The sequence below is a fragment of the Habropoda laboriosa genome, unplaced genomic scaffold, assembly GCF_001263275.1.
Source record: "Habropoda laboriosa isolate 0110345459 unplaced genomic scaffold, ASM126327v1 scaffold28, whole genome shotgun sequence".
Classification (NCBI taxonomy): Eukaryota; Metazoa; Arthropoda; class Insecta; order Hymenoptera; family Apidae; genus Habropoda; species Habropoda laboriosa.
Window position 1 is genome coordinate 1,969,862 of NW_017100174.1, and position 15,582 is coordinate 1,985,443.

The 15,582-nt window shown below is 36.3% G+C and overlaps 1 protein-coding gene across 1 annotated transcript in view; it reads left to right on the plus strand.

Annotated features, from left to right (window-relative positions):
- LOC108578732 overlaps positions 1–15,582 on the plus strand; it is a 124,569-nt gene that overhangs the window by 62,672 nt on the left and 46,315 nt on the right. The window contains exon 8 of the mRNA XM_017942109.1: positions 3,486–3,606. Coding sequence (XP_017797598.1) covers positions 3,486–3,606 — 121 coding nt within the window. The remainder of the gene's footprint in view (positions 1–3,485; positions 3,607–15,582) is intronic.

Genomic DNA, 15,582 nt, shown 5'->3' on the forward strand with positions numbered 1-15,582 from the left:
AAAAATTATCATTCAAACTAAATGAATTTAATACGGAATATGCACAGATGAAGCTGGATGAATTATAGATCATTTGTTACGTTAGATCTTTCGTAATCGATAAAATTGAAAAAAAGAATCCATCGAAAAATATTGGTATTTTAATAAATTTTTAAAAATGAATTTATCGCGGAATACATAAACGAAGCCGGATTAATCATAGATCATTTGTTAAATTAGATCAATCGTAATCGATAAAATTGAGAAAAAGAACCCATCGAAAATTTTGGTATTTTAATAAACGTTAAAAATTAGATTCAACACGGAACACATAAAGGGAGAAAAATTGTCATTCAAACTTCGCGACGTTTCGTCACTTGATCCTGCTAATTATAGCGCGTGTACTTTGTTCGCCGTTCGTATCAAAATATCCGGCCAATTAGTTACGTGTCAACGTTTATATCCGCCGCAAAACGGAACTCTTGATCAGATAGCGATGGCGTGCATGAAAATGAAATATTTTAATTAAAATTTCGTATAAATTATTCATACGATTCTGCTCGTTACAGGCCTGTCAGATGCATCCACTGTGTCTGCACGTACTAAACGCGCTTGTGCAAACTGATAACGATTTTGCATGTGATTCCACACAAGCTTTCCTGCCAACTTGTTGTTTGCAACTTTCACTTTGGAATATTTCAACGAGTACATTTATTAACGCTCCGAACTGTTTTCAAGCAACGTGAAAATTACATTTCGGAGCAAAGTTACAGAACAGTTACAGAAAAATGAACAGAAACGTCTGACAGAAGGACAGTAAAATTACGAACTACGTTCGAAACTTATTCGTCTCACTTTAGAACTCGATTTTATTCAAATTTTATTCTCACTACGATTTACCTTCATTGTCATTACGATTATTCGACAAATTTTCTAAAGTCGTCATTTTGCGTTAAAGTATCTTTGCAACAAATGTATCCACGAAAGCGACAAAATGGCTATTGCGAAAATTTTCATCCAGCTTCATTTTTCTCGGTCATGTTTGCCGAGTCGACTAGCACTGACGAAATTTCCACGATCAACAGGAACCTTTTTTACCTGGTAACTCCCAGAGGTGTCGTTCGTATTCGGGTTTATTCACTGTGGGGGTTAGGTCGTGTCTATTTTCCGACAAGAGAAATCGATTTTTCGTCGACGTTCGCCTGGAGTTTGCTCCGACGTCCTAGCATCCGAACGATCAGCACGCGTAATTTCCGGTCTGGTTAAGCCGTGGCGACGTTCCTCGCGCGAAAGCTGCGGCCTAAAGCAACGCGAGGCTTGCACCGGAAAATTAAAGCTCCTCGAATGTTCCGGTAGACGAAAGACGCGGCACAGCGCGGCGGGTTGCGTTTCCAACGCGAAATTCCACCCGATGGAAAAGTTCGAAGAGAGCGCGTCTTTCGAAACTGAGACCACGGAGATATTCAAAGAGAAACGCGGAAGGTTGTAAGAGAGAGGGGGAGAATTGAGGATAAAGTTACTTTGAGATACAATATTCCTGAAGAATAGGGTATACAGAAATGATAAACGAGCGCCTTTGTTGCCATTGTTGAAAGGGAACAGGAGAAAGTTTGGAAATATCTCTGTTAGTCACGGAACATGGATTTTGGGTAAAATAAATAGGGACATTCGTAAGCTTTTACTTGGATTTTTAAGAAAGGATCTTGGACTTTTGATGATTTTTGTAGATTTTTAAATTCGTGAGTTCTTCAGTCTTTCAGAATTTTAGAGTCTTTAGGGTTTACAGAATCCATGTAATTTTTGGGATCTATGTGAATTTGTGATCCATGTGAATTTGGGGTCCATGTGAATTTGGGGTTCATGTGATTTTTGGTATCCTCAGAGTCCTCAAGTTCTCAAATTTTTAGGACCCTCAAAGTCCTCAAGTTTTCAAAATTTGAGATCCTCAAAGTCCTCAAGTCCTTAAGTTCTCAAATTTTTGGGACCCTCAAAGTCCTCAAGTCCTTAAGTTTTCAAATTTTTGGGATCCTCAAAGTCCTCAAGTCCTTAAGTTCTCAAATTTTTCAAAGTCCTCAAATTTTTGGAATCCTCAAAGTCCTCAAATCCTTAAGTTCTCAATTTTTGGGATCCTCAAAGCCCTCAAGTCCTTAAGTTCTCAAATTTTTAGGATCCTCAAAGTCCTCAAGTCCTTAAGTTCTCAAATTTTTGGGATCCTCAAAGTCCTCAAGTCCTTAAGTTCTCAAATTTTTGGAATCCTCAAAGTCCTCAAGTCCTTAAGTTCTCAAATTTTTAGGATCCTCAAAGTCCTCAAGTCCTTAAGTTCTCAAATTTTTAGGATCCTCAAAGTCCTCAAATTTTTGGAATCCTCAAAGTCCTCAAATCCTTAAGTTCTCAATTTTTGGGATCCTCAAAGCCCTCAAGTCCTTAAGTTCTCAAATTTTTAGGATCCTCAAAGTCCTCAAGTCCTTAAGTTCTCAAATTTTTGAGATCCTCAAAGTCCTCAAGTCCTTAAGTTCTCAAATTTTTGAGACCCTCAAATCCTCGAATTCCCTAAATTCTCAAATTTTTCAACTCCTCAAAGTCTTCGCGATACTTCAAAATCTTGGATTCTTCAGGTATCTAAAATTTTTGAATTTTCATAATCCTCGAGATTTCCATCGTCCCCTGTACATCCAGGATCCTCGAAATTCTCAGTGTTCTCAGCGTCTAAATGTCCTCAGATCCTCGAGTCTCGAGGATCTTCAGTCTCTCCTTGCCTTCAAGATCCTCAGAATCTCCAGAATCCTCATGACTCTCAAGATTTGACCCCCTCAATTGTTAAAATGAATTTTATACCTTGATATATAATTCCACACATTCCTTCGCAACTTTTAAACATTAAAAAAAAAGCAAAAAGATAGTAGATTTAATCGTCAAACTTTCCTCCTACCTGTATATTACATATTCACAAACCAGTCGCGGATTTAATAAAACACAGTGCAAATGAATCTCATTTCGAACATTACTTTAATCCGCATGATGCACGGCAGCAATGTGTTCGCGTTAAAATAAGTACTGACCTACAGCAGTTGATTAAATCAGATTACCTTCCTACGTTCCATTAGTAAGTACATTCACGTTCGCCGGAGAATATATCCATCTAGATCATTCGAAAGGTTAAAAATAATTATGCAACACCCGTGTGTTATTCTCGTTTATCAATCTTGCTTCAAGCAAATTTATGCCCGTAAAAAGGAAATTACAATTTCCGCGAACAAAAACAAGTTCCTGTAAACTGTTAAGCTACACAGACCAAGAAACAAAAAATCACATTATTCGTCCTATTTTCTGGTTATAAAAGCAAAAAAAAAAAAGTTCAAATGTAGATACTTTTCATCCCGAACAAAATATTGTCTTTTTTAAATTGAATACAAATTTCCAAGGATCGCTAACCAACCGAACGATATTACTTGGTCCAAGTATTATAAAATCTTCTTCATTGCCTGTCTTTTTTCTCATTTTCTCAGGAGCGGCTGAGAAGAGCTCAAAGCACGGTGCCGAGGATAAGGCGAACAGCATCATCACGGCCATGAAGGAGAGAATGAAGCAGAGGGAACGGGAGAAGCCAGAGATCTTCGAGCTGATCCGGTGAGTCCTTCTTAGCATATCTTTTCCCTTCTTCTTCTTCTTTTGTCGCAGCTTAGTTGACTCGAGACGGAAAGCGCCGTCGATCGGTGGCAACGAACGAGTTTCAACGGGAGAACAGTCGATCTGGCCGGATCGACGATCCTGTCGCCATTGCTTGTCTGTACGTAAAATTACAGTATAGACTGTTACGTGAGATGAAATTGTCACTGCTTTGCATTCGGTTCCGAATCAACTAATTCAAACTTAAATTGATTGGACAGAGTTTGTAACTATTTTATGCAATTTATGTATCTACTAGGTATTCATTGTTTCACGATATCATTGAGTAAACAAAAGTGTACGTTTGTAAAATCTAAGTAATCTTCCGCAGAATCAAGTCCCTAATGATCTAGATGTCGACGCGACTTTAAACTTTTATTACGAAGAAAGAGAAGTATAAGTATGCTTTTATAAAAATGGATTTCGAATACTGGATTTATCACACGAACATCAACAAATATTACCCTTACATTCTTCCCCAATTAGCAACAGAAAATTACTATTGCAATAATTTCAGAAATTCCACTAAATAAATCTGATAAACGTGGAGTAAAGGAAATAATTGAGTAACTAATTAATAATGAAATGAAGAATTTAACGTATTAGGTGTAGAAATGAATTCTTTGCGACTCTTAGACGCAATCAGTTTTACTTAAGTAAACATGAAATGAGATCAATTATCGAAATAATTTCTATCACTGTCGATGAACTTTTGCCATTTTCCCGACAGTTTGCGGATATCGTCGCGATAGAAACACGGTGGCTTTGAATCACTTGTGCGAATCGAATCGGAAAGAATTCATTTCCACAGCTAATAGTACAAATTGCGAACGGAAAAATTAAGATCTTCGAAAAGAATTAAAGAATTAAACTATACGTACAATGCAATTCTTGAAACTCGCGAGCAAGCGAATTGCACAACTCGTAGACACGCGTCGTTCGAACCTTTTTACAACATTTGCATAAGTTAATCGTAAGACCGTGAATTTACGTGGTCAAATAGGTGCATTGAGAATGTGCAGGAACGGTGAAAATAGTTGAATTTAGGTTAACCGGTCGTCGTTCGCAATAAAGACCTAGATCCTCCTGTTTCTCAAAATTTACGCGACGTCGCGTCATTTTCTAGGGAAACTCTTACCTATCCGTAGGATTAAAAGTATTTCCGTCTTGAAGATTTTTCAAGTGGAAATACGAGGCGTGCTTAATACGCTTTTGTTCACGTGACTATTAGGAACGAGGAGAATTATGCTTGGCGAGCTAGAGAAACGCGGCCATTCTTGAGACGCGTGAAACAATTGAGCAACTTAGTATTCTGGGCAACGAACGGGCGAGAAAGAACGAGGGGAAACTATTTCGTTGTTAAGGGTGCCTACTTTGAGGGAATTTAGATTGATTTCGACTAATGTTTCAGGTGGAACGAGCTTGTTACGTGACGTGACAGATTGAAGATTGAATTGAGCAGATCGATAAGATTCTTGATCTTTCTTATCGTTAGAGGCTTCGGAATTTTTTGGAGGTAGAGGAGGAAAGTTAAGCCAAAGTGTTCTGTTTAATGAAATATTGGTTACATGCTACAACGTCATGTTTCGAAAATATTTAGATAAAATTTAGTAAAATTTTTCTTAAAATTTTCAATCAAATTTTGGAGTATAGACATGGAAGAGAATTTTCAGTTAGAATTGTCAATGGAACTCGAAGAAAATTTCCATATTAAAATATTAAATTCCATAAAATGTGAAATAAAATATTAATTTCCATGTTTCTATATAATATTCACTCCCACTCAAAGATTTTAACACACTTATTGAATGTAGATTAAATCTAAACAGGCACTGCAAAATTAAGCTCCAAAAAAACATGATTCAGTTTGAAATCTCATAGTATATGAGCATGTATATTTTTACCGATATATCTACCACTACTCCATTCATAAATTCTATAAAAAGTCGATAATTAAATTTTACTCTTTCTCCTCTTCAATTTTCATTTCAATAAAATTTATTGATTCGACATACTTGAAATTATCCAATTTCTGGTACTAAAAGATCTACACGAATACACCGCACGTGCTATCAATCACTATCAATTTTCCATCAACGAGAATTTCGTAACAAAACAGCAGTTCGAAGCACGCGAGCTTAATATTCCATCGTCGAGTGTATAATTTACGCGGACACCGATATCGAGAAGGAATTATAGCTGCGGTGTCTGCTGGAAGACTGGCAAAGAGATGGATGTTCCGCCTTTGGATAAAAGATCCACGAAGCACTTTCTTCTCGTCGAGCGTGTTCAAAGACGTTGACGAGATGATGCAGATTCGGTACACGAGTTGTTCGATCGATCAGGATTAAGCTTGCCGATTATAAAGCCTTGGAATTTATAGCAGCGGCCGGCGATCATGGATCACGCGTCGGGCCTTCGAGTTTGTCAAGCGAATCGTTACGTCACGTAATACGTGAAATCGTCCTGAATACAGTGGGTCGTATTTAACACTGTGCAAACGCCAGGTCAGAGTTCAGCTTGCGAAGCTTTCGAGATTAACGCGACTCCCGCATGGTTAAGCGTAACTTCAATTGACAATGTATGACAACCTGTACTATTGTAGAGTCTTTGATTAGTTGCCGGGGAAAGCTCGTGCGGATTTATGATGTCAAAATTGAAATCGTCTGAAGTTTCTTTGAAACGTGATGTTTCTGACGAGAATACGCGTCTGTCCTTACGGCCGTTTAAGGTTATAAGGATATTAGGGGTGTGGTAATGATGTTTAATCGTGAAGGAAATAATTCGTTTTATACTATTTAATGAAGCAGTTGAATGATGGATTAGTGGTGTGGATGATGTGCGTTGAACTAGAGATTATGATGTTTCTCTTAGATGTCTGCTGGTGAACTGAACTGCCTCACGAATTTCCCTCGACTTGGAAATTCGTGAGCCGGTCTTGTCACCTGATTGGTAACTATTTTTTGCCAATCAGGTGATAGATCCACCGACACCCACCTATTCTGGGCAGGAGAGGTGGTGTCAGGGCAGGTAGAAGACGTTATGTGGGAAATTTGGCTTGGATCCTGCGGCTTGACCTGGTCGACGGTCACTGGGCCCGGTCTCGATGACCCTTTGGAAATTCACGTTCATGGCACGTGCAATTAGTCGTTGAGGACGAAGAAACTCGGAGAAATACAATTGCAGGATAAAAATAAATCGACTCTCAAAAACGACTCTACTGGCTTTCGTGTCATAAACATGCTTGCAATTTGCACTTCGGAGGTTGTCCCTTGTACAAATTGCTAGCCACCCGTGCTATTCAATACGGTCAAAATCATGACAAAGGGAAGGCCAAGATCCCGTGGGTATGCCACGGAACACGTGATTTTTTTATTTGACAGAGCAAATCAACGAGTGTAATTCGTTTCCGACGCTTCTGAAGCTTATATAAAAGTATACAAAATTTTATATCAAATTTGATATAAAATATTGAGTTGATAGAAAAATATCGAGTTTTACTTGCAAGAAATGAATTACTTGCTGTCAAAGCGATTATTGGCAAAAAATTTAGACACGACAAAAATAAGTGACAGTCCAATTTATGGAAAAAGATTTATCGACTTTCAGAGTGGAAATTAAGTAGAAAAATGTCGCCGAAAATAATGAAAATTATTTCTAATATTGAAATTATTTGATTTTTCCATATATAAAAACTGAAATTTGTGAAAAAAAGCACAGAATTAATTGGCACCAGATATTCGATAGAAATTCGTGAAAAAGAGCACAAAATTAATCGACACACCAGATATTCGATAGAAATTTGTGAAAAAGGGCACAAAATTAATTCGCACACCAGATATTCGATAGAAATTTGTGAAAAAGGGCACAGAATTAACTGGTACCCCGGATATTTCGTTAAAAAAATGATAAATGCAAGAGTAATTTTTTCACCGCACATTCTCTCCAATTTAAAGAAAATAATATCGTACATAGACATATATAGAGAACACATTATGCAGCCAGCATTTGACGTCACTACACAAACTAAGTAGTTTCCCTTGAACCGTGAGTTTTAAAAGTATCTGGCGGCTGATGAGTTACGGAACTTGTTAAAACTTGTCACGGAGAACATTAGAATGTATAATAATACAGAGCACAATCTGAAAAACCACGTTCACCTCTCGGACGATGAATAACTTCCATCGTACAGTAACGCCTGCGTATTTATCAAAACTTCTGAAAAGTATGTATTAAATGTAACAGGAGTAATCTCGTTTCTCAAACTTCTGAAATATGTGTCGATGGGATTTTTGTGCTGCACCGAAGTCAAGCAGTTTTACAGGGTCCAAGTGGGTCCACCAAAACGTATCACATTATCTCTATCCAAACATATTTTTCAATCCTGTAAACGAATAATCGAAACGTCTTTACGGGAAGAATCTTTCTCAATGAATTCTTCGATAGAGAAACTCATTTTTAATTTTTAATTTTTCTCTAATATTTTTTGAACTATTCAATATAACTTTTTCCCTAGTCGAAAGAATTTCATTATACTCGTGCTAGTTGAATTAATATCGATTTTACATTAAGCAGTTTACCAAGGCTACACTTTACAATAGCAATCGATGAACCACGCCCGTTCTTAATTACGTTCCTTCAGGATATTACGGGCAATATTAACGAGTCTATTTCCCAAAGTAGATACGTAGTATATACATGTATACGCTTGATTGTCTCGAGATTGAATATGAAATATGCAAATAGGAAATTTGACAGTTTCTTATCGGAGATTAAAATATCGCGCGACATTTTAATCACAGAGAGAGAGAGAGAGAGAGAGAGAGAGAGAGAGAGAGAAAGAGAGAGAGAGAGAGAGAGTGTTGTGTTCCGTTTGCTTCTTCTTCCCGCGTCGTGGAAACTCGTTTCACGAATGCAGATTAGTTTCTTTACCATTTGCATTCATCTGGAAGGAACGACGTGACGTCCACGATCAGACAATGAAACGTGCATTTTATTCGCTCAAAATACGCTTTCTTACGTGCCACGCGAGAACGCCAAGAATCTCGTGAGAAATAAGTTGCATTATGGCAGCGAGAAACGTGAAACGGACTTTTCTTCTCGCACCTTGTATAATCTGTCGTGAGATAAAATTATTCTTGTCTTCGGAACGGAGAAGATGAAAATTCGCGGAATATCGTAAATAGTTTTAACGTCGCGAATTTCATCGCTGTTCGAAATTTTGTTAACTTTGCACTTGTTGGGAGAGAAAATGAAATATTGCCCCTTTGCAAATTTTCAAATGTAAGTTTGTCGAACAATTTTCGCGAGTGAGAATTGATCGTATTTTTTGGCAAAAATTTTTAGAGAATTTTATCGATATTAAATAAATGATAATAAATTACTATTGCAATTTAGTATTGTTATTTCGTGATGCAAGATATCGTCGGAATTAAACGCGAAGATATAATAGGATTAATATACAGGGTGTCCCGTAACTCTTCGAACATCCGGAAATGGGGGATTGCTAGGGTGACTCTGAACAACTTTTTCCTTTAGCAAAATGTTGCTTGAAGCTTCATTTTTGAATTATTAACGAAAAACACTGGCCAATCGGAGCGCGCGCAGAGCTCGCGCTCAGGGACGAAGAACAGAGGCTCACCCGCGCGCGATAGAACAAATGCGTACGCGTTAAAAGCGACCTTCGCTATTTTCTTCACGATTCCGACTAATTGCAGCTTTTTCAAAAATTTATACAAATGTCGGAATGACGGAAAAATGCCATTTCTCTAAGCCTTATAAAAATAGCGGTGCAGAGTCAAATTTTTTTGACAGCGATCGATAACCGAGAAGTCACGCGTACGCCTCGTTCACGTTAGCGCGCGGGTGAATCTCCGTTCGCCCGTCCCTGAGCGCGGGCTCTACGCGCGCTCTGATTGGCCAGTGGTTTTCGTTAATAATTCAAAAATGAAGCTTCAAACAACATTTTGCTAAAGGAAAAAGTTGTTCAAAGTCATCTCAGGAACCCCCCATTTCCGGGTGTTCGAGGAGTTACGGGACGCCTGCACCGTGCTAGGCGGCGTTGGTCATGTTGCCAACCGATTGCGATCGTGATTGAACTATGACTGAAGTCGATGCTGAAAATTTTTAAATACTATTTTGACGAGTGAGGAATAATCATATTTTTGAAATAGCTATTTCTGAAGAATGCTATTCAACCCTTTGATATTAAATACATTACGATGAATTATGACTGAAGTCGATGCAGCAAATTTTGAAATACAATAAATGATTATATTTTTTAAATAGCTATTTCTAAAGAACGTTATCGAAGCCTTTAATACTAAATAAATCACGATAAATGAATAATGTATACAATTTTGTTAATATTAGCACAAATCGTTTAAAGAAATTAATCATAATTGAATTATGACTGAAGTCGATGCTGCAAATTTTTAAATACAATTTTATCAAATAACTTTTGCAAGACTGTTATCGAAGCGTTTGATATAAAATGAATTACGACAAACTAACAATACGTACAATTTTATCGATATTGGTACAAATCGTTTTGAAAGGTGAAGCAAGCTTGAACCGATTAAATTTATGATCTTCCCTACGTATCGTGTATTTGCGACATTTGCCAGTTATCTATAGTTCAGGCTGCATCTTCTCGCTTGTCAATCTACGCTATATTTTACACTGTTCTTCGTGACCAGTACACGTAAATCGATACAGCTTTTACACGCGAGATTTTTTATTGGAAAAAAAAGAGCGGGTAATACATTTCGATGCACAGTAGCTATAAAAATCTCTGAAATTTCTGAAACGTTCGTGCTAGATGCGCATCTGTTAACTACACGATCGAGTGTTGTTTTATTAAAAATTTTATAATTTTCGAAGAAACTCCTAAATGTTTACGTTCATTTTGAAAAATCTGAATTGTGTTGCTTGTAAGCTACAACGAAAGACCTGTGAAAAATTTGTATCGAAGCAGATAGAGGAAAAAGAGAGGGCGAAACAAGTTGCACGTATATTCTCATTATCTTGGAAAATGTAGAACACCATCAGCTGGTGATTTAAAACAAAAAAAAAAGAAGGAAAAAGAACTTCTCCTGGAAAAATGAACCCGGCTTTTCATCTTTTTTCATTCATCCCTTTGCATTACCTCGCGATCTCTCGGCTACTGTTCCAGCAAAGAGAAAATGTAGGTACACTGGAACACGAGAAAAATAAAAATAAAAAAGCGTACTCACTTTAGATTACAGGGACTCTGGTATTTTCCAAAATAAACGCAATAAAGGAACGTGATACATTTACTGGTTCGAATCCACGAAACCGTGGCACGCATTCCAACCATTTCGCGTCAAATCGCGCATTTTCTCTCGCTGTGTTGCAGATTTTTTTTTTTTCGCATTTGTTCGTTGGAATGAGAAACTGAGTTGCGTAAAATTGTAGACGTTTATTTGCATATGAAAATTGTGAATATCTAAATATTCGTTTTGTTATGAAAATTGTGAATATCTAAAAATTTATTTTCATATAGAAATTTGAAATATCTGAAAATTCATTTTGATTTAAAATTTTCAATGTTTAAACGTTTATTCCGATATTGAAACTCGATGGACACATTTTCCGTCACAATTGGACGCTTACATTCTTTGCACTCACCACATACAAGCAAAGACTCTCAAAAATCAAAGTAAAGTGTTGTGCTAATTTTTATTTTATCTAGACTGAATAATTGGAACTCTGATAAAGGAACTCGCAATTGAACTCGTGACAAAATTCTTTTTCGACCTGGAAACAATCGAGCTCGTGTATGAACTCGAAATATTCACCGCAAGGATGAATCAATAAACGAAAAAATATACAACTCACAGTCCACACCGCTGGACATTGTAAAATAGATTTTATTCCTACCTCGAACCATTTAAAAACTGTTCTTTATGATCAAGAACGCCTAGACAATTTATTTTCATTTTATTCGGTAAGAAAAGTCGCGATTTTCTATCACTCCCGATTTTGCAATTTAGCAAAATTTCACGATAAAACACTCGTCAGAAATTGCGAGGAAAGTATCAAACACAATGTGATAGTTCTATTATTTCTGTGGGAATAGAAGAACGATTAAATTGGGATATTTGCTGCAAAAGTAAAATGTAAATTTCATTGAAAAAATAAACAATTCATGGGACTCACCATTCGCAGACCTCACACCTGGCCACTGCTCCATCCTCTCAGATCTATCAAGCCTTTCGAATTCCCTCGGTGATCCATTTCAGTCCTCCAAGCCTTGAATTTTCACCCACAATTCACTTGCAAGAACCTCTCAGACCCACGAAAATTTGAAAGTCCCTCAGTGAACCGTTGGATTCCCCTCAGCCTTGAATTTTCATTCCGCCGGTGACCCAAAGCTAACGACCAAGACCCACCAGACTCGGAAACCTGTGGAAGTGTCGCGCGAAATTGTGTGCGGATCGCGATTTCTTTCAAGTGTAATTTAATTTAATTCGTTGAATTTTATTTAGACCCGAAACCACGAATTTTTATCATCCTCTATTTGCTTCTGCAGTCCATTTTAGATGGGTTATTTAGCAAAAGTTTAAGGATGGTGTCAATCAAACGCGGTGAAAGACAGAAAAGCAAAAACCGAAAAAGGGATGAAGCTATTTATTAAACGCGGACGCGACGTAATGAATTCTCGCATCGATCGAAAATAATGGGCATTTGTAATAAAAATTGACTCTAAATTGAATTAACACGGTATACTATAGGGATACTCTAATAACGGGAGGGCGTGTGCACCGAGTAGTGCAATAGAGTCCATCCTTTAAGTTCTTCCGTGTACTCTTGGTAGTTCAGCTCCAAACATGCATGCAACACACATAAAACCAACCACCAAACCCAAAAAAAATTCACTCACAATTCGCAGATCAGGCAGCTGGGCTCTGCAACGTGGATTTTGACTGTATTTCGTACTTTCTTCCTTCCTCTCAGATTGTCATCCTTCCTTCCTTCCCTCCTCTCAGATTGTCATCCTTCCGCCAATCATTCCAGTCCCTCCACGTTCATTTCCCAAGACTCACAAACTCACGAATTGTGAGTCACTGTGGAATGGGCGACGCGAAATTGTATACGGATCGCGATTTATTCGAAGTTTAACAGGGGACACCGCGAATTTTTAATTAAATTAGAATTTAAATAGAACACGCGTAAAAATTGAAATGAAATAAATGCGAATTAATATCTTTCTCGATTCCGTGAAATAAGTAAATTTCAATAGAAAACGCGAGTTCGTGTCTTTCTCGACGGTAATTCGGGGGAAATATCAGAGAAACGCGGAAAAATATTCAACAATAGACGAACTAGGGATGAAGTTATTACAATACGCGATGCACCGACTCTAATATTTAGAAAAATTGAACAATTCTCGATATAAATTCGGAAGATAGATTTATTACGTCAAACTAATTGAGACGGTTTAATTAAGGGTTCAGCTCATTTTTGAGCTCACAATATACAACTAACTACTTAACCATATCACCAAGAAAAACCCCATTTTTGTAACTCACTGTTCGCAGATTAGGCAGCTGGGCTCTGCAACAAAGATTTCACTGCATTGCCTCCTTCCTTCCTTCCTTCCTTCCTTCCGCCAATCATTCCAGTCCCTCAGTTTTCATTTTCTCACAAGACTCAGAAATTTCGAGTCGCTGTGGAACGGACGACGCGAAATGTAAACGAAACGCGATTTATTCAAGTTTTATTTAAGAGGGAGAACCGCGATTGTATATTATTCTCGATTTTTGTAATGAAAATAAATTTGAATAGAATACGCGTAAAAGAAACCGTGTATTTACATCTTTCTCGATTCTACAATACAAGCAAATTTCAAGAAAATACGCGACGATAATTGGAGGAAGTATCAGTTAAACGCGTAAAAATATTCAATAATAAACGGACTAGGGATGAAGCTGTTATTTCAATACGCGATGCACTGACTCTAGTATTTACTAAAATTCAAAAATTCTCGTATAAATTCCGAAAATAGATTATTAATTACGGTAAACTACTGAGACGGTTTAATTAAGGGTGGGCATGGTCCTGCTTTAGTTTGAAATGATTTATAAACACATAATTAACAGAGGAAAAACCGTGAAACGGCAAAACGTCAACATTCTAATTGTTATAACATGTAAACAGAACTTTAAATTTAGTGTAAACAGAAAAAATATATAATACAATTTATTTCACGGTATTGCAACAAATAAACGTTGAATCAATATTTAATTCGTATAAAAACAATTATTTAACGTAATAATTTTACCTTCACCATGGCTATTTTTAATCTACGACCACAGGTCAACCTGATATCTAATCCTTACGAACTTTAAATTCAGTCTAAACTGAGAAAATATATAATACAATTTATTTCACGGTATTGCAACAAACAAACGTTGAATAGATTCTTAATTCGTATAGAAACATTTATTTAAAATAATAATTTCACCTTCACTATGGCTATTTTAAATTTACGACCAAGGGTCAACCTGATTTTTAATCCTCCGAACTTGATTTCACAACGAGAAAGTAATAAGATCGTTGAAACGTACTTATTTGTCAAAGAAACTTGCAAAAATGTATAAATAATAATATGTAATGTTTTAACAAATTTTTGGAAGTATAAATTAATAATAAAATTGTGAAAATTAATAAATTATACGTTATTATAACATTAATAGAATTATGACTAAACCGAAGTTCGAAGTCGAGTATTTAAAGTCTGATATTACGTGCCTAGCGAGTGCCGGTAATTGTTAAAATTTGTTTAATAATTAGTAATAGAAATTCTAATTGATTCTAATGTATACAAGTGTTACAAGAAGGCTGAGTGTGTACAGGGTGGACATAGACTAGCTAGTAGCCCCCGACCACTCTATTCACATCTCAGAACCTTCAGGTCAAAATACGCCGCGAAGTGTCTAGGGCCCAGTATAAAGGGTAAATGATTTCGCGGGACATCGGCGGGTCCTTATATACCTGCGGTACCCTCTCCCCAAAGTCATTAGCAAAATCGTCGGTTAGGTCAGGCGGGAAATTTTCGCGGGAGATTTTCGCGGGAGATTTCCGATATCGTAACACGGTATAATTTATCAATTTTCACAATTTTATTAAAAATTTATACTTCCGACAATTTGTTATAACATTGCATATAACAATTTATACGTTTTTACAATATTCTTCAATGGAAACATAGGTTTTAGCGTTCTCGTTACTTACTCGTGGTTAAATTAATTTCGTAGGGATTAAAAATCAGGTTGACCTGTGGTCGTAGATTAAAAATAACCATAGTACAGCTAAATTTATCGTGTTAAATAATTCTTCTTACACGAATGAAAAATGTATTCAACGTTTGCTTGTTACAATACCATGAAATAAATTATATTACACATTTTCTCTATTCACACTGAATTTAAAGATTATAACGATTAAAAATCAAGTTGACCTGTGGTCATTTATCAAGAATAATCATAATAAAGCTGAAATTATTGTGTTAAATAATTTTTTTAATACGAATTAGGAATTTATTCAACGTTTGCTTGTTACAATACCATGAAATAAATTATATTATACGTTTTCTATATTTACACTAAATTTATCGTTCTATTCTAACAAGCAAACGTTGAATAAATTCCTAATTCGTATTAAAAAAATTATTTAACACAATAATTTCAGCTTTATTATGATTATTCTTGATAAATGACCACAGGTCAACTTGATTTTTAATCGTTATAATCTTTAAATTCAGTGTGAATAGAGAAAATGTGTAATATAATTCATTTCACGACACTAAAACAAACAAACGTTGAATACATACAAATGTAACGATAGAAATTATTGCAATAATGCGTAATGCAATTGAAAAATTGAAAGAATCAAAAGAAAAAACGCGAATTC